Raw genomic sequence first — 24,591 nt, 5'->3', positions numbered from 1 at the left:
AAATGGCTGTCTTTGCTAATCTACAGCACACCACTGGATTACCTTCCTGCAACCTTATCAGACTCCATTCTCCTATGGCGGACTCCTGTGTCAGGCACAATGTAGAAGTCGATCCAGTGCACGTAAGCAGAGAACAGCAAAGAAGTATGGTTTTGCTAAAGGCAAGCTGACAGGTGTCTTTAATTTCTATGTCAAGGCTTCTTGAAAGCACACAAGAGCCATCCATGCATAGAAGAAACTAAAGAACACCAATACACTAATTCAAGTGAAAGGGTTCCTCCTGCTGAGAACTTGGCAAATATTTGTTATTGTCTATACTGGGCTTTCCTGAAAGGTCACAAAGGCCACCTGGGCATCTGTACTGTAAGAAAACAAAACATTAGCTAGGAACAGTATGTGCATGAAGATTCCTCCCACCTCTCGTAAAATCAGACAGACAAATCATTTTATATTCTATGCCAGAGTCACTCACTGTAAACCCCTCAGATCCTCAGCAGCTAGGGGCACTATAAATACAAAGTGTTTTATTACTATCTTGACAGCACTTTACTCTTATACCTAACTGGCTAAGGTAGATTGAAAACTGGAGGGGAGCTCTCATTGTGCTGGCAAAGGAAAACAGGGAGATATGAGGTTATCTAAACCATGGAGAAGAGGGAGCGCTCCCCCTTCCTCTTATCAGAGGCGGGAGAGTTGTGTTCCCTCCTTTCCACCCCTCCCCCTCTTTACTTTAACCTCTGCTTTTAACTCCAGGAAATCAGTTTTTCAGATAAGGCCATTGGTGCTTTATTTGTAATTCTTAGCCAGAGGAAGTGATCAGAGGAAAAAGACCCCACACTGGGAATGGATGTATGACCAACAATTATTAGTTTGTATAGACATACCATGATGATGCCAGCTGGTTCTAAAAGGAACACGGCCAGGTGTATCCTGATAAAGATGCAGAATAAGTCTGCACAGATCCCACCAAATCCACAATATGTGACCAAAACACTATAGGAAGAGTGCTCTACGCTGAAGTATATTTTAGGGTAGAATACTTTACCAAAAAAAAAACAACCTATAGATTTAGATATACACTTAAAGGTTGGTTCCACAACATCTCTGCCCCACTACCTCTCAAATTATATGGAATCTTTGTTTGTCCATCCTGTGATTCAGAGAGAACAAGGGCTGCCCAGATAAAGAAGAGGAAAACACACTGCAGCTTCTCAAACCTGGGAGGTCTGTCAGACTTGGAAGCAAACACATCAGGAGGAGCAGGAGGAGGAGGAGGAGAGGAGAAGGTAGAAAAACGTGGACACCATTTGAACAAACAGCTTCATGCTTTTGTATAAATTAGCCTGTCATAAATCACAGTAACAACAAGAGCACTGGCAGGATCAGCAGTGTCAGCAAGACCATACTGTACTACTTCATGTTCCACCTGGACTATCTGCCTTTAAATCAAATTAGCCTGTTTATTCCTTTAAGAAAACGTCCTGAGGATTTTAGAGAGAGATGAAACAGACTGGTTTCTGTGGGAATTAAACAGAATCCTTGTGGTGGTTCTCTGTTTGGAAAGGAAAGGAGGAAAATGATTCATAGTCTGTTTAATGAAGTTTGAGATGATTTTAATTGTAACTTGTTAGAAATGAAGAAGTCAAAACTATAGAATGAATCAGCTTTTTTTTCAGGCTAGCATAAAAACAGTGTAATGGGCAGTTCATACCACAAATAAAAAAGGAGATACCCATTCTCCATTGTATGTGGCCTCTCACCAGCAACTTCTCAGTACAGAGCTTCTGCTAGAACTCCCTTGACTCCTTTCATAGCCCCAGCCCTACCAGGGTGGCTGTTGGGCCTCCACAGATTTAGCCCATAGGAGAGGCAGCAGACAACTTCTTGCTCCTAACAAGCATCAAATGTGCAGGGATAGAGCCTTCCTTCAGGGTAAACTGGCCATAAAGCAAAATTTGGCCTAGGGACAACTCTCAAAACCTCTTCAAATATTATTGCTTATCCGCAGTGGGAGACTCTCTAGGCTGCCATCTGTTCTGTTCGTTGGAGAAAACCCTAGTGCTTGTGACAGCAAGCTGTCCATAGTAAGAGTGAATAAGCCTTTGAAGGAGAAGGGCCCTTTGTTTTAACCCCTGTTTTATTCACAAACACACGGTGGGCTGGCATATCAATTTGCTTTTCTGTTACATTCCTTAATTTGTGTTTGTTTTTTGTTATTAAACCACTATTGGCCTTTTTGGCAGTAGATCCATAGGAACACCTGCGGTACATTCATGGTAGCACAAATCTATTGAGAGGTAATAAGACAGGTACAGCATTAGGAAGATTATAGATTAACTACCTATCTGTCCACTGCCATATGCAGTCTCATCGGAATACATAGTGAAATGCTGGTTTTCCCAGCCCATAACAGTCAATGAAAAATGTATGTGGGAAGGTCAAAGGGGAGCATTTCTTAATACAGGCACATTTAATAGTGCAACATGCTAAAGGTTGAGAAAATGCTTTTAGAGAAAAACCACGCTGCTTTTACAGTTAGTTTTAAAAGCAGCTTTTTTGTATTTCCTGTCCCAGCGAGGGCCCAGTCTTGCTCCCATGGGAATTTAACGTGTATAAGCAGACTCTGTCCAAATTCAAAACCTAACCTTGAGCCAGATCAAGTCCATGTTTTCTCGTACATTTACTCTGTCTCAGCCCTTTCCTTGCCTCCTAATTCACGAGAATTTTGAGTACATGCCATGATCTAATGTCCTGAAAGCTGGGAGTGCCCACCCATAGTACATCATCATTCTGGGCTGGAACAAGCTTTCAGGCTCAGCTCTGAGTAAGGGACAGATGGCTGCACCACACTGGTCGCAGCCCAGGAAGGAATTGTGCCTCAGAGTAGCAGTTCCTCCTCTGCTCCACTATTGGTTTGCAGCGTGGTAGAGACAGAGTAATTTACTGAAGTCCCTGGAAAGGCCCCTCACACCCAGCCAGCTATTCTGGCCAGCAAGTAGGGAGTAGAGCTAAGTCTCTGCCATCTCCTCCCCTCTCGCTTACAATGGAGTCTGTGTGTTTCACCAAACTCAGATCCAAGTAGGGAGGTTGGCGGGAGGGGAGGGACTTACTCTTCCTTATTCTACTGCTCAGCAATAAAATGAAAACGTAGCCCTAGTAACATACACAATCCAAAATTATACAATCCTGTCGTATGCTCTCTTTGATTCAGTCCCTTTCTTCCTAGGAGCTGCATCTGTGTAGTACAGCCATTGCAGAACCTAAGATGCACAGTTGATCACAATCCACTCCTTGTGGAAATTTCCAAGATGTTCAAAGACTCTCATTCTCACCTCTGACTAACAATACATTTGGTGGCATTCCCACAGCTGTCCCGGGACATGTTATGAATAAACCCTCATCCTCGGCACAGCTTAAATTGCACAAGCATAATGACAGCTCCCCCTCGCTCCATTGTGATGTTGGGGATAGCAGTGCTAGGATTATTCTGAATGGTTAGATGGTAACAACTAATATAAAGGGGGAAACTCACCCTATTTTTTCATACCATTCACTTCTGTGGAGTTGGCTCTCAAATTATTTTTTTCTTCATTTGTCAGAAAGTAATTAAACCCAAAGCTCACCCTAAAACAGACTAATTGTGACTTCAAGCTGTTCCCGCTCTTTTAATGTGTGATAGGTGACTACAGATTTTAAAAAAAATGATGATGAAATGCAAAAGAACTCGAACAAATTCTGCCTGCTCTGAGTTTTATGAGGCTTAGGCGAGCGTACAAGGGAATTGTCAATAGTTGCCCAGGGAATTCTTGGCCTATCACAGCTGCTTTGAATTAACATTCAAAACAACATTACAAAGAAATCAAAACACCTCTCTCTGAAGCAGGGCGGGAAGTCTTGTTTCCACGTGGAATCTCACACTACAGATATGTTTCTTCAGTTCTGACAGGCTATTAGTTTGCAGCTGAAACCTAAGGAGTGTTCTTGACTAAAAGGGCATGGTCATTAATATATCTGCCTGAAAACTAATCTCTTAAGGAAGGGGAAAAAACTCACATATATCCGAAATGTGCACTGCCATGACCATGGCATGAAGAAATGTGTTCATCAGTACAAGCTAGGATAATGAGGCTGTGCACAGACAGCCAAAAACACAGCATGCCTATCCAGGCAAAATCTAACTAGATGTAACACACTGCACCAAGTAATATCCTTCCTCCATCAAAGGCAACAAAGAGGAGTTGGATTTGCTCCCTTGGAGATATTTAGAATTTATAGATCATTACCACTCTATTTGCATATTTAAGAAACATCCACTGATGAAACAAATTGGATCTGTTGCCAGCATGTTATACAACATCCAATGGTAGATAGATACCACCAAGCAAAACCAACATGCGCTGCTAGAGAAGAAATTAGTTGAAATGAAATTCTCTCTCTCTTTAAATCCTCTTTGACAGGTTATTTTTGTGTAACCAAAAGAATTAGCTCCTTAATGTGAATGACAGCTGGTACAATGAAATTTTACATTTGTTTATAAAGGTATATAGGTGTATATAGGACCCACACTAGCAGCACCTAGTTTGCATCAGTAGTACATTTGCTAACATAAAAGTTTGTGATATCAAGTTTTACAAGGCCCAGTTTTTATACATTATTCCTTGAATGTGCTGAACTGTGTTTTTGAAGGCTTGGTGCAGTTGTCCTTCTGATTAACCAACTTTCTGACAGTAATATTCCATTAGTGCTTCTGCTCAGTCTAATTTAAAACCTGTATACAATTGACTTAGCTGGCATCTTTAAAAATGTACAGCAAGTCTACTGCAGATAAGAGAGAGAGTGTGAGACTGACTTATCTTTCTTTGGTAGTGTGTGCAGGAACAACGTCCTGACTTGCATATATACTCAAATCACACTCACATCTCTACTGAGATGTCATGCACATGGAAAGTGGGATTTTAACCTACTTGCAGTCTTAATTTGGGAAGGGCCCACTCATTATTCAACATAAAGGACATTTTAAAATCAAATGCCATTGAGGGAAGGGTGCTAGAGTTTAGGATTGTCAGTCTCAACAGTGTCCTTTATGCTGGGTAGCTTTTCATTTTAATTAAAGCTAGATAATACTTAAAATATACATGAAATAATACAGAAAAAAGGAATCATAAAAAAACTATAAGTTGTAGAAGTACAAAAAGACAGCAAAAATCCATAGGTAGGTATAATTAAGAACTCCTGGATAGATTTTTGTCAAAGCTATTAATCAATAGTGGGTAGCACATTGTGGGATTGTACTAGGAGGCTTTGCTGCACCATTGCAATGGCACATTGGCACTTGCTGTCTACAGTGGCACTACAACAGCTGCTGAAGCACGCAGTGCTTAGCTTTGCTCAGAGCAAGTGCAATCACAGTGGTAGTGTGAACCTCTGTGCATCATTGCAAACACTTGTGTGCAGACAGATGACATTTTACAGATGTGCTAGAGGGTTGCAATGGTGCTTTTAACACCATAATTCCCTGACCTTTGTTCTTCTGCTGTAACTACTAAACTATTCTGCCTTTCACATCTACCCAACTTTCTCTTTAATATAGAAACCACTTTCACTTCTCCGGAGGTACTCATTTCAGAGAGCATTAGCTAAATGTCAGTGTTCTATTTGCTTTGGATTTGCCAGGTGTGCAGAAATTAGACACTAGAATACACTTTGTTATGATAAAGATTTGGTAAACAGGGTGTACCTTCATTTTATACACAACACACACCAAACTCATGGCAAGTGTTGCCAGAGAAATGAAGCTCGATGTATGGAGTCTCAGGGGGTAGACACTGCCACAATCCTGTTGATGTTGGATCACACTAAAGCAGATGTTTCCTGTCAACTGCTACACTTTCCCCAAAGTACATATTAGTATATTCAAACAATCACTTCAACCAAACATATGTCAAGGACCTCTATTTAAACATCTTAACTGAATTCTCTTGTAATCCAGTGTTCCATTTGTTAGTACTGTATTCCTAAGCAACATTAAATCCTCTGGATTACCGCGTCCTTCTGTTTAAGTTTAATAATGCACAGCGAAAAACTATTAAACAACACAGCCCTGCATACAGAAGAGAACCCATTGACATGGCTGCATCTAACTTTCTAAATCCTTTGGAATGTTTCACATACCATACGGGGTCTTTATAAAATGAAAGGAATGATTCAAGGGTAATTATTTACACTAAATTGTGGCTGGTCTTCATGTAGCTGCACCATAAGGACAGCCGTGATTACAGAGAGGAACTATGGACTCCCCACCACCACCCGTTAGTACTGCCTCTAGTCAAGAATCACAGTCCCCATTTTCAAGATGTGCAGGGATACTACTGAGTTGATCCTCTCCCTGTCTGAGGAGACAGCACGATGGCTCCGCCCCTCCCATAAACTGGACAGTAGAGATGGTTGGCCTATTGAAGGAATATACTTACTCTCTCTCTCTCTCTCACACACACACACACACACACTCTCTCTCTCTCTCTCTCTCTCTCTCTCTCTCTCAGTGCAACTGGGTAGCCCTGCAAGGCCTCCTGGTGCTTTTCCTTGGCCAATGTAACAAGCATTTTGTTACTTCATTATTCAGCTGCATTTTATACCTAATCATTCTAGTTGATACCAGGAAGAGGAGATACTACTTATTACTATAGATAGGCAAACCATTTATGATGAAAAAAGAATTAGCCCAAATTGTCTTTCATCCCCTCAACAAAATCCACACTTTTTTTGTAGTATGGCTCAGTTTAGAAAGTCCCTTTCTTAGGATCTGATTCCACTGAAGTCACTGGGAGCTTTGCCACAAACTTCAGTGGATGTAGAATGAGGCCCTTATTCCTAGCTTCTCTTTCTTACCTTGACACTCTCCCCACTGCTGCTTTTCCTGCTCCCACAAGACCCAGCTACAAACTCTGGCTATCATCTTTTTGACTCCACATTCTCTCTTGACAGGCATATCCAGACCATGATCAAACCTTGCAACTTCTTCCTGCATAACATTTCCAAGATCTACACCTTTCTCTCTTCCCATCCTGTAAAAACTGGTGGAGAGACACTGTATCATTTTAAGAGGTGCTGCAGTTCTGTCTTTTGTTTATGATGGTAGGATAATGAATATGTAATTACAGTCACTGTGCATAACATAAGGGAATACATTTGTTATTCTCTGGTTTTACTCATTGTTTTGATTATAGGGATAAGAGATGGCAATGTTGGGTTATCAATCTAATAACATTTTCATGTAATAGAATATTTTACAAATATTAAAAAGTGTGCTCAACCCTGTTTCTCTATTCCATCAAGTTTCAACCCAGAGAAATTCTTCTCAGAACATTTCTAAATGCCTGAGTAAAGGAAACACTGAGGCAACCTTAACAACAGTGGTCCTTCCAGGCACTGCTGTAATGAAATAATAAAATATAGCACTAATAACCTGGCAAGCCAATTTAAATATGAAATGGCTAGTAGTATGGCTAGCAGCCCTTTGCCAAACCTCAACCGTCTTCTCCCAATGAAAGATGATGCTTCCAACTGAAGAGTGAACTGAGGGAGAAAAAACAATAAAACCCCCAGAGTATTATGATTATAGGTAGTAAGCATTTCATAAACAAGCTTTCCAAAGCCAAAATCTGATTTGGACTTCCAGGCTGGACTCTTGCTCTTCATTGCCATGCAGCCATGTGTTTAATGTGACTGGAAGCTTGAGTTTACTGCAGAATCACCAGTTAAAAGGATGTTATCCAGAAGTATATGCTTTTTGTTGACTGAGTTACAGGTTAAGATTTTTTTCAATTTTCCCTTGGAATTAGCTGAGTGAAATGTCAGGTGCAGTGCCAAAAAAGGTTGCAAAGAGATTTATTCCAGCCTAAATCCAAAAGATTTAGACCACAATATTTTACAAAGGTTTAAGTCAGAAGGTTTTACACTTATTAGGGCCTTCTTGAACAACAGCAAAACCCTTTTTTAAATGCTAATGTTTTCCAGCCAGTGTAACTATTATGTGGAAATATTTTTGTCACATAATTTCATTTATTGTGGAATCATGAATCTCTTTGTTATTAAATCCCAGCTGCATATGTCTGAACTTAATGTTACTAACTTGTTCAAGAACAGGTAGATCTGTTTGTTAGCCTATAACGTTCCTTCTCCTCTCCAAAGTGCTGTTTCTGCTCTCTTAATGGATGCAACAGATGCATTCAAGAAAGATTAGCAACCACTGTAAGTGCGTTACAAATGTGTCCATTTTCCTACCCATTTCTGAGTATGCTTTATTTCAAATTATTTCTGAGCTTCCAATGCTAAAGCTTCGAAGTACATAACACAAAAAAATAAAGACTATTGATTGATATAAGAGATTAGAAATTATTTGATTTCTTGTTTTTTAAAGTGTTCTTCCCTGTTGCTAACAATGTCTTATTGTAATTCTCCCTCTGACAACAAACTTGTTAACCTCAGGACATTTTCAGGCACTGGCAGTTGTCCATATTCAGAAAGAATATGGTTCTGAGTTAGCCTTGAGCATCCTTTCCTCTCAGTTATGTCTTTTATGTCCGCAATATATCATACTAATGACTAAAACTGCAAAACCATGAGGTATTACACACATGTTAAAGGATCAGATTCAAAACTCATTTATACCAAAGTAAATCTGGAATAAATCCACTGATTTTAATGGAGTCACATGAATTTACAATGGCTTACCACTTAGTGGCCATGAGAATGAATGTAACACATTGTAAACAAGAAGCAGGCAACATTATCGCCTGCAAATATAAACAAACTTGTTTGAGCGATTGGCTGAACAAGAAGTAGGACTGAGTGGACTTGCAGGATCTAAAATTTTACATTTTTTTTTATTTCTGAATGCAGTTTTTTGTAGATAATTCTACATTTGTAAGTTCAACTTTCATGATAAAGAGATTGCATTACAGTACTTGTAGATGAATTGAAAAATGATACTACTTTTGATTTTTTACAGTGCAAATACTTGTAATAAAAAAATAAATACAAAGTGAGGACTGTGCACTTTGTATTCTGTGTTGTAACCAAAATCAATATATTTGAAAATGTAGAAAACATCCAAAAATATTTAAATAAATGGTATTCTATTATTGTTTAATTGTGCGATTCGTTTTTTTAATTGCTTGACAGACCTAATTACAACTAGTGCAGGGTGAATAATTTATAGCAATTTCTTCAATAAAGTTTGCTATTTCTTCTGTTAAAAATCACTATCCAAAAATTATTCATGATTTATTTCAGCAAATAATAATAGTTTCCAGATGGTTCCAGTTTAAAATTTGCTTTCCATGAGTATTCTCACTAAGTTTGTTTTCTACATTATGTAAAAGTGAACATAAAAGGGGCATAAACAAAGATTACTTTAAAAAATCTGAATGACTATTCACAGAAAATGTATTATGCTCAGAGGTGAAAGTAAGCCAGTACAGTCCAATACGCTGTGCAGGACTGGACCAGCTTCCCCAGTGGTGATTTAAAAAGCCCAGGGCTCCAGCCGCTGCGGGGAGCCCCAGGCCCTTTAAATCACCGCCGGAGCTCTGGCAGCCAGGCTTGGGTGGGGATTTAAAGGTGCCGGAGCTCTGGCCACTGCGGGGAGTCCTGAGCCCTTTAAAGCGCTGCCGGAGCTCCAGCAATGGGGCTTGGGTGGCGCTTTAAAGGGTCCAGGGCTCCCTATGGCAGCCAGAGCCTCTGGCTCTCTAAATCACTGCTGGAGCCCAGCTGCCGGAGCCCCAGGGCTCTGGCAGCTGGGCTCGGGCGGGGACTTAAAGGTCCTGGGGCTCCTGCCACTGCAGGGAGCCCTGGGCTCTTCAAATCACTGCTGGAGTTCTGCCGCCGCTACCCTGGGGCAGCGGCGGCAGAGCTCCAGCAGTGATTTAAAGGGTCAGGGGCTCAGCTGCTGTGGGGAGCCCTGGGCCCTTTAAAGTGCCGCCAGAGCCCCAAGCTCCAGTGGTGCTTTAAAGGGCCCGGGGCTCCTCGCAGCGGCCGGAGCTCTGGGCCCTTTAAATGCCTGCCCGAGCCCTGCTGTTGCTACCCAAGCGGCAGCAGGGCTCCAGCGGCGCTTTAAAGGATCCAGGGCTCCCGGCAGTGGTAGAAGCACTTGGCCCATTAAATCCCTGTCCGAGCCTGGCTGCCGGAGCCCCCATGACAGCAGGGCTCCGACGGTACTTTAAAGGATCCAGGACTCCCCTCAGCGGCGGAGCCCCGGGCCCTTTAAATCACTGCCATAGCTCTGCTGCCCTGGAGTAGTGACAGCAGGGATCCTGCGGTGATTTAAAGGGCCCGGAGTGCCACAGCAGCCAGAGCCCTGGACCCTTTAATTCGCCCTCGAGCCCCAGGGCTCCCAGCTGCCTCTGCAGCTGGTAGCTCTGGAGTGATTTAAAGGCCCTGGGGCTCCCAGCCACAGCCCCAAGGCCTTTAAATATTGAAAGGCCTCATCTCTTCCTGTTGAGGCCCTGGCTCTTCTGGTTGAGGCCACGCCCCTGCTCAGGACTCCGGCGTACTGGTAAGTCCTTTAAGTTACTTTCATCCCTGATTATGGTATCACATTTTTAGCACAGCAGATTCTCTGTGGTCAACCTCTGATCTCAAACAATATAGATGAAAAGTGTACATTAACTACAAACGCAAGATTCACTTTGTGGACACTGAATTCTGATCTTGCTGGATCAAGGAGGTTTCAGGAGAGATGTGGAAGCTTATTTTAACCAAGACCTACAAGGCCATCGTGTAGCTTTTACTCTTAAGCCTTAACAATTCATATTTCTTATAGTAACTAACAGCATATGACACAGGAGTCGTCTTCTAAGGACAGGCATGAGATCATTTCCTTGTCTTCTGCCAGCACTAATGTTCATGGTATACACTTTAATTACCCCAGGTTTCCTTTCCAGTGCATGAACTCAAACAGTTTTATGAGTGAATACGCAACGTGGTTCCATCAGAGCTGTCCCCAGAGTATGGCAGGCCAGCCCACTAGAAAGGCATAAAAAGGACCAACAAAAGATAGACTGTGCAGAATGAACAAATATATCTCCCACAATAGACAAAAAGTTACGTCTTTTAAAATATTAATTTCTTAAGAATGTCAATTTTGTCTCTATTTACATAAATATACATTGAGATAATAAAGATTAATATTAAACACCGTATTTTTTTGCTACTCCCATGTAGAACTGCACAACTTTTATTTTTAGGTTCTCTCTTGTGACTGTACAGGGAATGCACTCTGCCTTCAAAAAGGCAATAGCTTTCCTAGTTCTATGATCATGCATAGGCTACACAATAGGTGAGTTTCTATAATTTTTTCTTTCAAGTTAGCTATTTAACCCACAGCAATGGAAGTACAGATGCTGTAACCATATAAATCTTGATTCTCTACTTTCTTCCACCCATTTTACATTGGTATAATTCCATTGACTTCAACAGAATTGTTCCTAACTTACACGGTTTTAAATGAAATCAGAATCTGGACCACAGTGAAATCTACATCATAAACCACTTCCTTAAGCATCCCCACTCTTAAAAACCATTTCAGACTATGCACAAAGATTTCAGATACAAGTTTTCTAAAATGCTGTAAAGATTGCCTCTTCTATACAACCAATTTTTGCTGTAACTTGGGTGGTCATTTAAGGCAAATTTCACTGTAAAACTTGGAATCAGTGATGGCTTGGCCATTCATTCAGGAAACTCTTCTTTGGAAAAGGCATTTGTGATACTGCTTGCAGTGTTCCAATGCACGTACTTAGCACGCACATGGAAAAAGTGATTTGCAGTAGATAAAGTACTAACCATTTATTATTAAACCTCAGTTCAACTTTAAAGTCTAGCTTGGAGTCCTAAAGAAAAGGGTTTCACCATGTGCACTCACTAAAGTAGCCCTTTAAAAAAAATCACACATATTAGTCAGGACTTGGGTATCAAGGCAATTGAACCACTGGATCTCAGGGCTCTAGCAAGTCAGTAAGAAAAATCAAGCAATTCAGGCTGTCTTAAGCCACAATGGAAAGTGGCAAACTAGAGGACTCCAGCTTCTAGCACTTGTAGTCTTTCAATCTTCAAGGAAAAACAAAAACAACCCTGAAGCAAAAGCAAACAAACAAACAAAAATTACATGCACCATGTATGCAGTCACTAGACCTAATGTTAATAAACATTTGTAGGAATGGCTGGGAAAATTTGTATATCCTTAACTAAAATCCATCATTATCAACCACTCTGTTTTATTTTATAAATAAGCCTTAGCCCCATAAAAATAACACTGGTAATGTTGAAACAAATTAAGCAGTAACTCACTTGAGACCATCTGGAAACCAATAGATCAAGTAAACATGGTCAAGAATCTATGTCAACTGTTGAGAGTGTTGCTGAGGTGGACTTCAGTACATGCATAGCCTCTAATACATTTAGCTACAACTGGGGTGGGGAAGGGGGGGAGAAGGCAAATGTGTTTAAAATGTCCTAGATATCCTGAACTATAGGTCCAACATGTCTCTTCTCTATTTCCTTTACTGAAACCATAGTATCTCATGATAAAGATAGATTCCATTTTCAGAGACCTACATGAAGTGTGTGTTTGAGGCGGGAGAGGGGGAAAACCTGAATATACTGCATAATTTCCTTAAAGCCTCAACATTTACATACAGCAGGGAAAACTTCTCTGAAAAATCCATCAACCACCAAGGGCATGTGAATTGTCAACTTTAAAAGCCGTTGTCAGTTTCAGAAGTCCCATGAGTAGGGACCACACTGTATTACTATCCTTGGTTTTTGGATAGGCATTAATCTTTTCATGCTATTAATATTTCATTTTTTAAACAACTGTTTCCTGACTAGACACCATTTGGTACAGACAACCACTTATTTGTTTATCAGTCCTAGGATAATATACGTTTGGACACCACCTGTTCAGATTTCAGCTGGTCGGAATAATAAATGCTATATCTCAACTGATTATATATAATCTTTTAAAACGTTCACTTAGTGCTGCATTAGGCCTTCATCTTTCTCTCTCTCTAACCTTCATAAATATTATCAGCAGGGCTGTCAGGTTTAGTCTTAAACCAATATTTATTAGGAAATGGACTAAAGTAATTATGGTCAGGAATTACTGGTAAATGGTTATTTCCTGTTTCCTGCCAGTCTGTTTTGCCTCAGGTTTTGTGCTGTTTCCATCCTAATGAAGGACGGGCAAATTAGACTATTATTTTATCCAAACTACTTGAAAGTTGAAGCAAAATTTTGAGATATGTGAAGGTTTTATAACTTTTAAAATAAGTTATAAAAACAAACAAACAAAATAAGTTATAAAAACTTATTTTTTGCATACTTTTTATTTTCTTAAGTTTTTTGGAAATGGAACCACCAAAATACCACATAAAGTTGCTGGGTATCACTGTATTTCCAGTCCAACCAGAAGCAGGAGGTATCAGGAATATCCGGAGATAGTCTGTTCTTGGATAATTCCCAATCCAGTTTTGCAGAGGCAAGAGACTGTGTAATGCAGTTCTGATTGGGATTACAAATCTGAATTTTTAGTTGTTTATTCAAACTGAAACTTTTAAAGATCCTCAGTTCACTGATACTGACCAAAAGCAGGGATGACTGGCCACAGGGAACATACATAATGCAAAATAAAGGTGCCATAAAATTGGTTTCTCCAGTTAAGCAATTATTTATCAATAAGTTCACCCTAAAAACTTCAATCAAAAGTTGTCAAAAATTTTAGAAGGCCTGATCACAAGATTTCACAGTTTTGTAGGCTGCCATATAAGCTTGGTGAAATTTGTTATGGGTTGTGTTAAATCCTCATTCAAAGATGCTCTTAATTTAAGATAGTTATAAGAGATAGTTAAGGGGCCACTCCTAAAACAAAGTCTAATGGAGTTTGCCCAGAAAGTAGCACCTTGTGGGCATCGGGTTCCACTTGGTATTGTGAGCAGGTGTGTGGGTAGGTCGGGGAGAGAACACACAGAAACTGAGAGCAGACAAGAACAGATAGAGAGGTAGAGGCTAAAAAGCACAAAAGACAAGCAGTAACCTATGAGCACAGCTTTTCCCAGGGTCACTCTAAAGAGAGAGTTTTTGGCCAAGGTGTGTTGGCTAAAGAGACTTGGGGCTATATACTAAAATAATGCTCCTTTTGGTATTAGTTCCTCTCATGTTCAGAGAAGCAGAATTTTGTACATCCTTTGTAAATAAACAAGATGGCATCAGAGAGAATACCACACTCCATCAATTTCTACTTCTAACTGGAAAATCCCCAGGGCTCCAAAATTTGACTAGCTGCTTGCCTTGAAAAGGGGAAAGAATATCAAAGATGGAAGAAGTCACAACTAATGTCAAAACCATGATGATAAAAAGAAAACTTGCTCCCTTACCTGTCCAGTGCTGTGCTGGTAGGCATGCTTCTACCGAACCCTCGAACACCCATCTGACGGAAATATGGAATGCAAGAAAGATTGGCAGCAATAACTGCCAGTGAATCAGAAGGGTTCACAAAGAAACCATTTTGACCTAGGATCATATAGCGGTCCTGAAGAGACAAGAAAGACAAAAAGTGTCAGAGAGAAATCAGGTTGAGTAGCTCATCCCCATGATCACTGCAAGCTTATCATCTCCCTATCAAACCACATCTCTTTCCAGACCAATGAATCAAAATTCCAAGGTGCTCCCTGGTTCCCGTCTCCTACATGGCATTTTGATGGGCTTGTGGCTACTCTAGTGTAAGATAATCTTCTTGCTGATGATATGTACTAGCTAGAGACAGGCAGTTAATTTGTATCAACTGAATACTGACAACAGTAAATGGCTTTTGTACCTCAATAGCCTCTTTGTCCTTTTCTTCCCCCCATTCTCTCACCACAAATACATCCATCTTAAGAGGATACCAAGTTACTGCTGTAATACTTTGCTGTTTACATTGCTGGTAGCAAGAATGCAAGATTTAAAACACACACAGAGCTTGTGATTCAATGCCTGTCTTAAGTGCAGAAAATTCACTTAGCTGAAGCACAAAAGGAATGTTAGAATCTCAGCCAAAATTAACTTCATTTAGTTGCTGGTTACTAAGACAGTCTCCCTCATTTACATATGCTGCATTTTTCCTATCTGAGAAATTATGCAAACACTAAGACAAATTTGGCCAAATATTTAGAGAGTCCTCAGCCTGCCCTACAAATTTGCAGGTGCAATCAACTGAAGGCACAAATTATATCATTTGGGCTTGATTTGTGGGTACAACTGCTATCATCTGTGCATGCAAATAACCGCGTTCTCAAAATTAGGGCCTATTATGCTCTTCAGTGTCTAACAGATGCACTAGCAAAGATGACATCCTTGACCCAAAACCCAGATTGGCTGAAATACTTACTCCATCAGCATCAAAAGCAGCTCCAAATCCGTATTCTCCTCCTTTCATAGCCTCCAGCAGGGTAGTTGCGTATGTTAAGTTTGGGTCAGGAAGTTGCCCACCAAAATCTTCCAGAGGAATACAGTTTATTGCAGAATTTGCAGGAGCTCCTAATTCATCACACAGGACTCTCCTTACATAGGGTCCCATAACTGCAAAAGGAATTTGCCAACCATTTTCAGGAGCATACACACTTCAAATTCCAATATTCACAACAGCATGGAAACTTAATAGAAGACTTAACTAGTGCATTTGCATTGCACACATATCTCTGTCATACCAACTGAAAGAAAAACAAATATTTCACTGAACACTGTGTAATTCCCCCTGCTCCCTTCAGGGTTATCAGTGGGACCTCTGTTAGCTCAAATGGTAGACATCCATGCTTTTGCTACTGAGTAACGCTGTTAGCTAGTAATAGTAGTAGGCTCTTATCCCCTATGTGGGTTGACCACACACAGTTATCATACATACTTAGGCCTTGTCTTCACTAGGAAAAAATAGTGTTATCTAATACATAGTAACCAACTCATGGTAAAATCCTGGACAAAGCAGTTGTAGTTTTAACATGTGTTATCAGGTCAGGGTAAATATTAAGGGAATAAACACATTGGGAGCATTTACATTGACCTGATAAAAAATTAAAATTACAATTGCCTTATCCACACTATCTTACCACGTTAGTTACCACATGCTAGCTAACGTGATAAAAAGCCACTTTTTCCTAGTGTGAATGCATTTTTATTATGCATAGTTTGGCCATCTATACCAGTAACTAAAATTCTGTGCGTGTCATAAGTGACAGCCATATAATCCTCCATTCCTCAGCCACGGAATTTGTATTCAAAAAATCTCTTGAGTATTACCAATGCCAAATCCCCTACCATTAAACCCTAGAAAAAAATCTTAAATTAAAATGGAGCTGTTAAAAATACAAACTGCATTTATTAGCTAGTGATCATGATGCACAGCCACTTGTGAAACTGCTCCTCCCCACCATTCTCTTCTAAATAAAAACAAAATCTTTTAAGCTTAATGCTCATTAAAGGAGTCATATTGAAAACCTTGGAATTTATTTATCCACTGAACAACATCAGTGCAAACTTTCCTGCACCTCGACCTGAAGAAGGTCGTCCAGTCACCATATCCAGCCTTCTGCCTCTGTTGAGACGACCAATGAGTACAAATTAATGTAAATTGTAATTGTATGTTTATTACATCTGTACATAAAAAACCCTGAGACCAGTAACTTGTTTTACATAAATCACCTATTATCAGATGGCAATGAATTCACTAAAATCCTGTAACAGAATTGAGTTAGTCACCTGAAGATGAAAAAGTCATTCTCTCTCTCTCTCTCGCTCTCTCTCTCACACATACACACACACACACACACACACACACACACACACACAGAGTATATCTTCCTTATTCAGAGCCTTCAATTACAGAAAAGGTCTGTATCTTGTAATTTTAAACACAATATGCAATGATTTATAAACCACATTACATTTTAGATGTATCATATTTGTTCAGAAAATATAATTAACTGTTATTATCAAGAGAGCACATTCCTTTAATAAGTTCTCTCTTTTTTAACACGCACTATGATAATTTATTCCACAAGCTGTTTTTGCTACAATGATCAACCAAATCCTGCACTCCTTACTCAGGGAAAACCCCCATCAAAACCAACAGAGCAAATTCCAAACAGGAATATACACTGTCAGTGAATATTAGCACTACATCATAATAAAATACCTTGAAATAGTTTACAGTATTGGGTATGTTTTAACTTTTCTTACCAACAACAGAAACTCAGAGTCCTACCTCCATTCATGGCATCGATTCTTATCTTAAGCTGATTGGGTCCAGTCAGCAAGCTTCTGATCATGTTAAAGTCAAAGATAGTTCGAAGAAGATTGAGGTAGATATCCACTGAATCCACTATTTCAACTGGGGAAATAAAGCGAAAGAAATTACTAGAGTTGACCACATAGACAGATGGATAAACTGATCACTAACCTCTCTCCAAAGACACCTAAACAATCCATTACACACTAAACAAGACCAGATCATGCAACACTTAGGAATCAAAAGCTTGATTCAAAGTCCACTTAAGTCAACTGAAAGACTCCCACTAATTTCACTGGGGTTTGGATCAGGCCTCAAGTCCTGTGTAAATCAGTGGAGCTTTGCCTGCTTAAGAATTGCAGGACCATAATGTATTAAGGGTCTGTATTACTGTGAATGTATTTCAATAAAATACATTACACTGAAAGAAAAACTTCATTTTACATTCAAAATATCTTGACAACTTTTTCAGTTGGCATCAACATATAAAAATGGATCAAACTACACAAGACTGGTCTTAAAGCTGTGAAGGTATTGATTCCTAGAGAAGAACTACACCAAGAAAAAGGCAAGCCATCAACTGCAATTTGTCTTTTCATGTGACTTCCCAAGTCCAAATTTGGAGGGGGGTGGGGGAGGAGGAATTATAGGCCAGCATCCTGCTCTTTCTCCTCTGCTGCCGCCTCCTCCTCACAAACCTAATCCCAGCCCAGTGCAGAGGATGGGCGCATTTGAAATCAAGCCTGCCCTGCATTCACTCTGCAGTGGAAAGTGATGGAGGGGTGGGGAAGGTAGGGAGCTGCAGCATGGGGCTGGGCGGGGGAAGACAGAGCCTGTGCTGGCACCACTGGGGCAAAGATGCCCTGTCCATACACTCCTGCCCGTTACAATAGCAACTCCCTCCCAGAGATGAGAGGGAAGAGAGTGGGAGGGGGAGCAGGACTGGCTGTGCGGCAGAAGGGGGGTTGTCCTACTTTTGTGCTGTTTCCTTTGCTCAAAATAAACAAGTTGAAAATAAGAAACCATAACCTTTTTCTTTATTTGTCTGCAATCTTTGCATGAGTGAATCTCTCAGTATCTGTATTATCTGGTATATAAAGTGCCTGGAGCATCATCCTTAACTAACCAGCAAACAGGGTGTAGATCCTGCCAACTATGCCACTATGATGCTTCCTTGGGGGTACCCAGGGTTGTGAGGCACCTCCCCTTAGGGTGAGGAAGCCTTGTCTGTGCCTGTTGTGGGTCGATTCCCAACAGCACTAGCCTCTGGTAACACAAGCACTGCCTTCCAGGACTGTGCAGGTTAGCAATAGGCACACACCAATCCACCAGACCACTCATAACATTCCCAGATCAGCTCACAAGGGAACAATACACCCCAGTTTACCAGTCACCTTAGATTATGCCTCCACAGCACTCAGATATGTTTATCGTAAAAACAAGAAGTTTATTTACCAAAGAACAGAGATTTAAGACAAAGCAAGTAGAATTAACAGAAACAAATGGTTACATATAAAATCATACACACTTTTGAGAGCTAAACTTAACTAGTAAGACATTCCCCTATCTCATAAAGGGTAGCTCACTCAAAATCTCTCTCCCGGCATCAAACAGCCAGACCAGCTGTGAGTCTCCATTCATAAGACAAGCCCTGCCTGTCTTCTCAGTGAAGGATGCAGAGTGAGTCGTGGTACCTCCAGTTATAGTCCAAAGATCTATAGTTTTCACTATGACTCCCTCCTGCTGATTTCTTTCTTTCTGTAAATTCCCTCTCTGGAAGATTTCACAATCCCCTCATTAGCATTTAGCTCAGACTGCATATGGGCATCCATTGTGAACAATACAATACACAGTTTACATATAGCCAGACAGACATCTCTTTCCTGAAAGAAAACTTGCCTAATCACCTTTTGGTTACCATCCCCAAGTCACCGATCTTAAGAACATAACTTTCAGTATATATCCATAACTCCTTACACATTATCCCTACATACATATTTTCCAATTATGATGATGATCAGTGTGACACAGGCTTTCAGTAGAGACTTCATGACACTCTTTGGTGAATTAGTATGTAGATACCCAGACCCCAGGGATCCCAGTAACCCTTATGCACCACTGTGCCCTCTACCCATTAGTACCAAGAGGTCTCTGGATCACAGGGGAGGAGGCCTGTCTATGGGGCAGAGAGGGGAAGACCCTAAAATTCCTGCCCTCAAGAAAGCCTGAAGCCAGCTGGGAGGAGGGTAAGGGAGTCGGTGCTCTGGGGAGGGTATAGTAAAGGGGCTCCCAGAAAGGGGTGAGCATAGTGGCTTTTGGGTGGAACAGCAGGCGCGCCTCTGTGGTTTCTAACACTCTGTGGTTTTTAACTGTAAAACTCTAGAAAGCTAACTGGTTTGAAGTTCTATGCAAAATTGTCCTCAAGTTGTTTTTTATTGTATATTTAAATTCCAATCTGAAAATTTGCTCCCCTTTCCCCCAAGAAATATCTGAATTGGCACTACTGGCACTGTGACCCTATGTGCCAAGCAGCAATGTCCAGACTGCAGAGCCAGCCCCAGCCCCAGGGGACAAGACCTGCCGTTGCAGTGTGGGTGCCAGCAGGCTTGCCCTGAAACACACCCACACAGGAAGCCTTCCCAGTGCACTAGGCCTGCACCCACCTAAAACCTTCCCATGCCCACTGGGAAATGCTGCTGTATGTGACACACCAAGACCCATCTAGGGAATGGGACTTATTTAACACATCAGGCTGAGCTGTACAGGTATCCCATATACAAGCCAAATTTCTCATTCCTTCATAACTTACAGAACAGTTTAACAACAGGACATCCTACCCAACTTGGCCATTGGATCTACTCTCATGCTTAAAGTTAAGCATGTGCTGAATCAATGCCTTAGATATTAACTAGTACACTTAGACCTGATCCCATGTGGTGCTGAACCGCCTCCATATTTGGAGTCTGAGAGTGGAGAGCATGCCACAGCTTTCAGGCATGGACCTTTTCAGAGGGGGAAGTGTAGTCAAACAACACTCTAGCCGGGGTTATAAAAGTATCCTTCCGGCACTTAAGAATTGTTGAATTGGGGCCTATCTAGCAAATTGCTTTATGCAAGTGTTTGACTGTAATAGAATGGATGCTCACACTTGAAGTTAAGCATGTGCTTCAGTCTTTTCCTGGATTGGGGCTTTAATACACAAACTCTTAGCTTCAGTTTCCCCATCTGTAAAATAGAGATAAGATTTACTTACCTATTCTGCAGGGTGCTGTGAGGATTAATGTTTTAAGGCATTGTGAAGAATAATCTAAGCACTGTTTAAATACTTACATTATTGTCATTCTGCGGCAACTCTTTTTATAAACAGAATCTATGGATTTAGCATACAGCTTGGATAAAAACACAGGTTGGTACCTCGGAAAGGTTTGAATTTGTTCTCCAGATCAAATTCTTGTCTTCCCAGACGAGATAAGTCAACTCTGAGATCGGGACAAATGGCATATTCCTCAAGGGTTTTGCTGATCTGATAGATTTTGTCTGAAACAGCATCTGGGGCAGGTCCTAGAAGACAAACATTAAGAAGCTTTTTTCTGACAATGGCTCACTTTCCAAATACAGAAAGAATCTGTTCTCTATTGTAATTGACTGCAAACAGCTCTGATGTGCTCAAAATAAACAAGCCCAGAAAAAACAGCTGGAGTAAAATACAGATTTTTTTCTACTTAAAGCAAAACACAGAGTTAATACATTTCTGGAAGAAATATAACACTGAAACCAGAATATATTTTTCTGATTTTTTTTTTTACTAATAAAAAACAGCATACAAATAAATCATTTTCAGGGGGGAGGTGGGAGCCACGATCATTTGGATGTACTGCTAAAGAAATCTGCCATTCATTGACACTCTTCAGTAAATCTCAATATGCATGTTGAAATAAAACTGGTATTTCCTGAGTTGCTTATCCATTTTTACAAATGCTGCAAAGATGTGTTTAAAAAGTCAAAAGTAAATTCAGGTCCAGGATAGCAGAGTGCAATGTACTTCTGCTGTCCAACCCAGTTCAGTTTTGACACATGTACGAAGCTCAAATAACTAAGAGTTTTAAATAAATTCCTTAATTTGCTAACATACAGATTGATCTGTAGTAAACATGTTAATCAAATAATATAATTCACATCTCAATTGTATATTAACTGATTTGCTAGTTTTGAAAATTGGGTGTATTTTAAAAGATGTTATAGCTCAAACAGAAGTCATGGGCTTAATGCAGAAATTGCTAGGTGAGGTTCTGTCATTTTCTTATGCAGGAGGTCAGATTTATTATCACAATGGTCACTTATGGTCTTACAATCTACGAATTTATAATATTAAAGCACAGTTCTGAAAAATGATTCTTTCTGCTCCCTTACAGACATTCCTTCAGTACCTTCATACACCTCTTTTACTTCTAATTGCACACCATTCCCAGTAATATTGTTGAATTCAGTGCAGCTTTGCCATATAAATTAGAGTATCAATCATGCCACATTAGTTAGGTGTAATGCATAATATTGTACAAGGGATCGTGGTAGCAGTACACACAATGATTGCTTAACTTCTTGTTATAATACGATCATTTAGCTAGGAAGAGACCTCTGCTCATTTCATTCCAACCCTTCCAGAGAGTCAGGACAGATTTCATTAGTCCTAAATCACTCTTGATAGATGGGTGTCTAGTCTAGTGATAATATTTCCAGCTAAAGTGATCCCACAGCCTCCGCTGGCAGCTTGCTCTCCTGCCTAACTGTTCTCATAGTTAGAAAGTTTTTCTTAATACTTAACCTATATTTTCCCAGCTGCAGCTTAAGCCTATTACTTTTTATTATGCCCTTGTTGACTAATGAGAATAATTGGTCTGTCTCATCTGTTCTTGAGGAGAGTTTTATTTTTAAAGATTAATAAGCTATATGGATTTTGCTTAAAATACCAAAGCATGCAAAAGAAAAAAACTTCAACTGTTACACATCTGTCAGGCAGATTCTGGGGGGAGAGGATTTAAGTTTGCTGAGACAGTCTTCCCAGTGGTTAAGCCATGAGACTTTTGTGCTTTAGTCCTGACTCTCCGACTGACTTGACGTCTGATGTTAGGCAAGCTATTTAACCTCTCTGGGATTCAGACATGGGCTACGCACAAAGTTGCACTGCTTTAGCATCACACCTTTAGTGTGATGCAATTGATACAACTACTGTGCATAGAACAGCCCTAACTTTCTCTATTTCCAACATGAAGATAATACATAGAGCTGGGTAAACATCTGATATTTTGGCTTGCTGGCAGTTAAATAAATAAATAAAAATGTGTTTCAGGTCAAATTAAATGTTTCATTCAAACTGACACAAACATTTCATTTTGATCTTGAGCATTTTTACAAGTTGTGGGGGTTTTATAATAAAATTGACTAAACAAGAAGTTGTTTCAAATTGAAAAGTCAAAATGCTAACGTTTGCAAATGTTGAAACAAAATATTTTGACTTTTTCAGAATTCTTCTCTTTTTTTGGCTACAAACAGAAATTCATGAATCATTTCGGTGTCACCGAATCCGCATTTCTTGCCAACAAATTTCAGTTGAAAATTTTGCCCAGTTCTAATAACGACATTCACTTTTGTAAAGGACATGAGATTTTCAGATGAAAAAGCACTGTAAGTGCAAAGTATTATTAATCATTATTGTGATGTATTATGGAAGTATAAAACAAAGTAATAATATGATCTTTACAGGTGAATTTCCATGCTTAAGAAAATGAGGGACTAGACTGACTGTACTAGCTAAAGTTTCATCTCTTGTCTACACACAAATTATGTCACTTTAACTGTACCAGTGTATTTAAAGCAGTACAACCCTGTGCTTCTACCAAAATAATTTGTTCCCATACAGGAAGACAAGGGCACAGTCCCTTAGGTGCTTTTGAAACTCCCAACCTTAAAGCAAATGCCAAGATATGTACGATGGAAATGTGAGTAGAATAGGACTTTATAATGTTAAGTTCCATAAAGTGGGTGATAGCTCGCCTGGAGCAAGGTGTCTCAGGCTGCAAGTTTTCACTAGTCTTCTAATAAGAAATTAAAGTTAAACTCAAAGAACTGGCCACCTGGCCCTTTACATTTCAAAACAAAACACCCAGTCTGTTGCACCACTTAAATGAAGATGCAGTCTGATGGTTAGGCCCTGGCCCAGACCCAGGCCTGGGGCTTTGGTTTAGGACTGAGATTTTCATCTCCTGCCACAGATTCACCCACCACTTCCCCTTTGATAATGCAAGTGTTCTTAATTTGAACTGGTGGTTCCTGATTGGCTGTGTCCTTCTCCCAGCCCTTCTAGCTATTTAAATCTGAAATTTCACAGTGTTGTAATTGTAGGGATCCTGACCCAAAAAGAAGCTGTGGGGTGGGGTTGCAAGGTTACTGTAGGAGGGTTGCAATACTGTTACCCTTACTTCTGTGCTGCTGTTGGCGGCAGCGCTGCCTTCAGAGCTGGGCAGCTGGAGAGCGACGGGTGCTGGCCAGGAGCCCAACTCTGAAGACAGAGCCACTGCCAGCAGCAGCACAGAAGTAAGGATGGCATGGTATAGTATTGCCACCCTTACTTCTGCACTGCTGCCTGCAGAGCTGGGCCCTCGGTCAACAGCTGCCACTCTCTGGCTGCCCAGAAAGCAGCAGCACAGAAGTAAGGGTGGCATGGTATGGTATTGCCACCCTTACTTCTGCGGTATTGCTGGTGGGACACTGCCTTCAGAGCAGGGTGCCCGACCAACAGCAGCTTCTCTCCAGCTGCCCAGCTCTGAAGACAGCGCAGAAGTAATGGTAGCAATATTGCAACCCCCTAAAATAACCTAGTGACCCCCTGCAACTCCCTTTTGGGTCAGGACCCCCAATTTGAGAAACACTGGTCTCCCCTGTGAAATCTGTATAATATATGGTAAAAGCACACAAAAGACCAGATTTCACAGGGGGATACCAGATTTCACGGTCCGTGATGTGTTTTTCATGGCCATGAATTTGGTAGGGCCCTACCTATCATACATCCACTGACACAGACTAAATACAGTCTAAAAAACAGGAGGACAAATCCAGCAGCCCTTCTGTATATAGAACACCTATTGACTTCAGAGGGAGCTGAACTAACTGAGAGGTGTAGGTTCAGGGCATATTAGATTCTTTTTCATATAAAAATATATATAAACAAAACCTCTCCTAATATTGAAAACTATTTAGCATTCTACTAACACTGAAAA

The 24,591-nt window shown here is 40.4% G+C and overlaps 1 protein-coding gene across 4 annotated transcripts in view; it reads right to left on the bottom strand.

Annotated features, from left to right (window-relative positions):
- The window catches only part of PGM5 (phosphoglucomutase 5), a 119,091-nt gene that overhangs the window by 79,838 nt on the left and 14,662 nt on the right, over window positions 1-24,591 (bottom strand). For all 4 annotated transcript variants that reach the window (XM_039545547.1, XM_039545549.1, XM_039545548.1 and 1 more), the window contains 4 exons: window positions 20,732-20,878; window positions 17,294-17,419; window positions 15,425-15,615; window positions 14,433-14,587 (listed from right to left, as the gene is read on the bottom strand). In XM_039545547.1, the coding sequence (XP_039401481.1) occupies window positions 14,433-14,587; window positions 15,425-15,615; window positions 17,294-17,419; window positions 20,732-20,878 (619 nt within the window). The remainder of the gene's footprint in view (window positions 1-14,432; window positions 14,588-15,424; window positions 15,616-17,293; window positions 17,420-20,731; window positions 20,879-24,591) is intronic.

Source organism: Mauremys reevesii, linkage group 6, assembly GCF_016161935.1.
Source record: "Mauremys reevesii isolate NIE-2019 linkage group 6, ASM1616193v1, whole genome shotgun sequence".
In the NCBI taxonomy this organism is placed as follows: domain Eukaryota; kingdom Metazoa; phylum Chordata; order Testudines; family Geoemydidae; genus Mauremys; species Mauremys reevesii.
The sequence above is the reverse complement of the archived record's forward strand: the minus strand, read 5'-3'. Positions and strand labels throughout refer to the sequence as shown.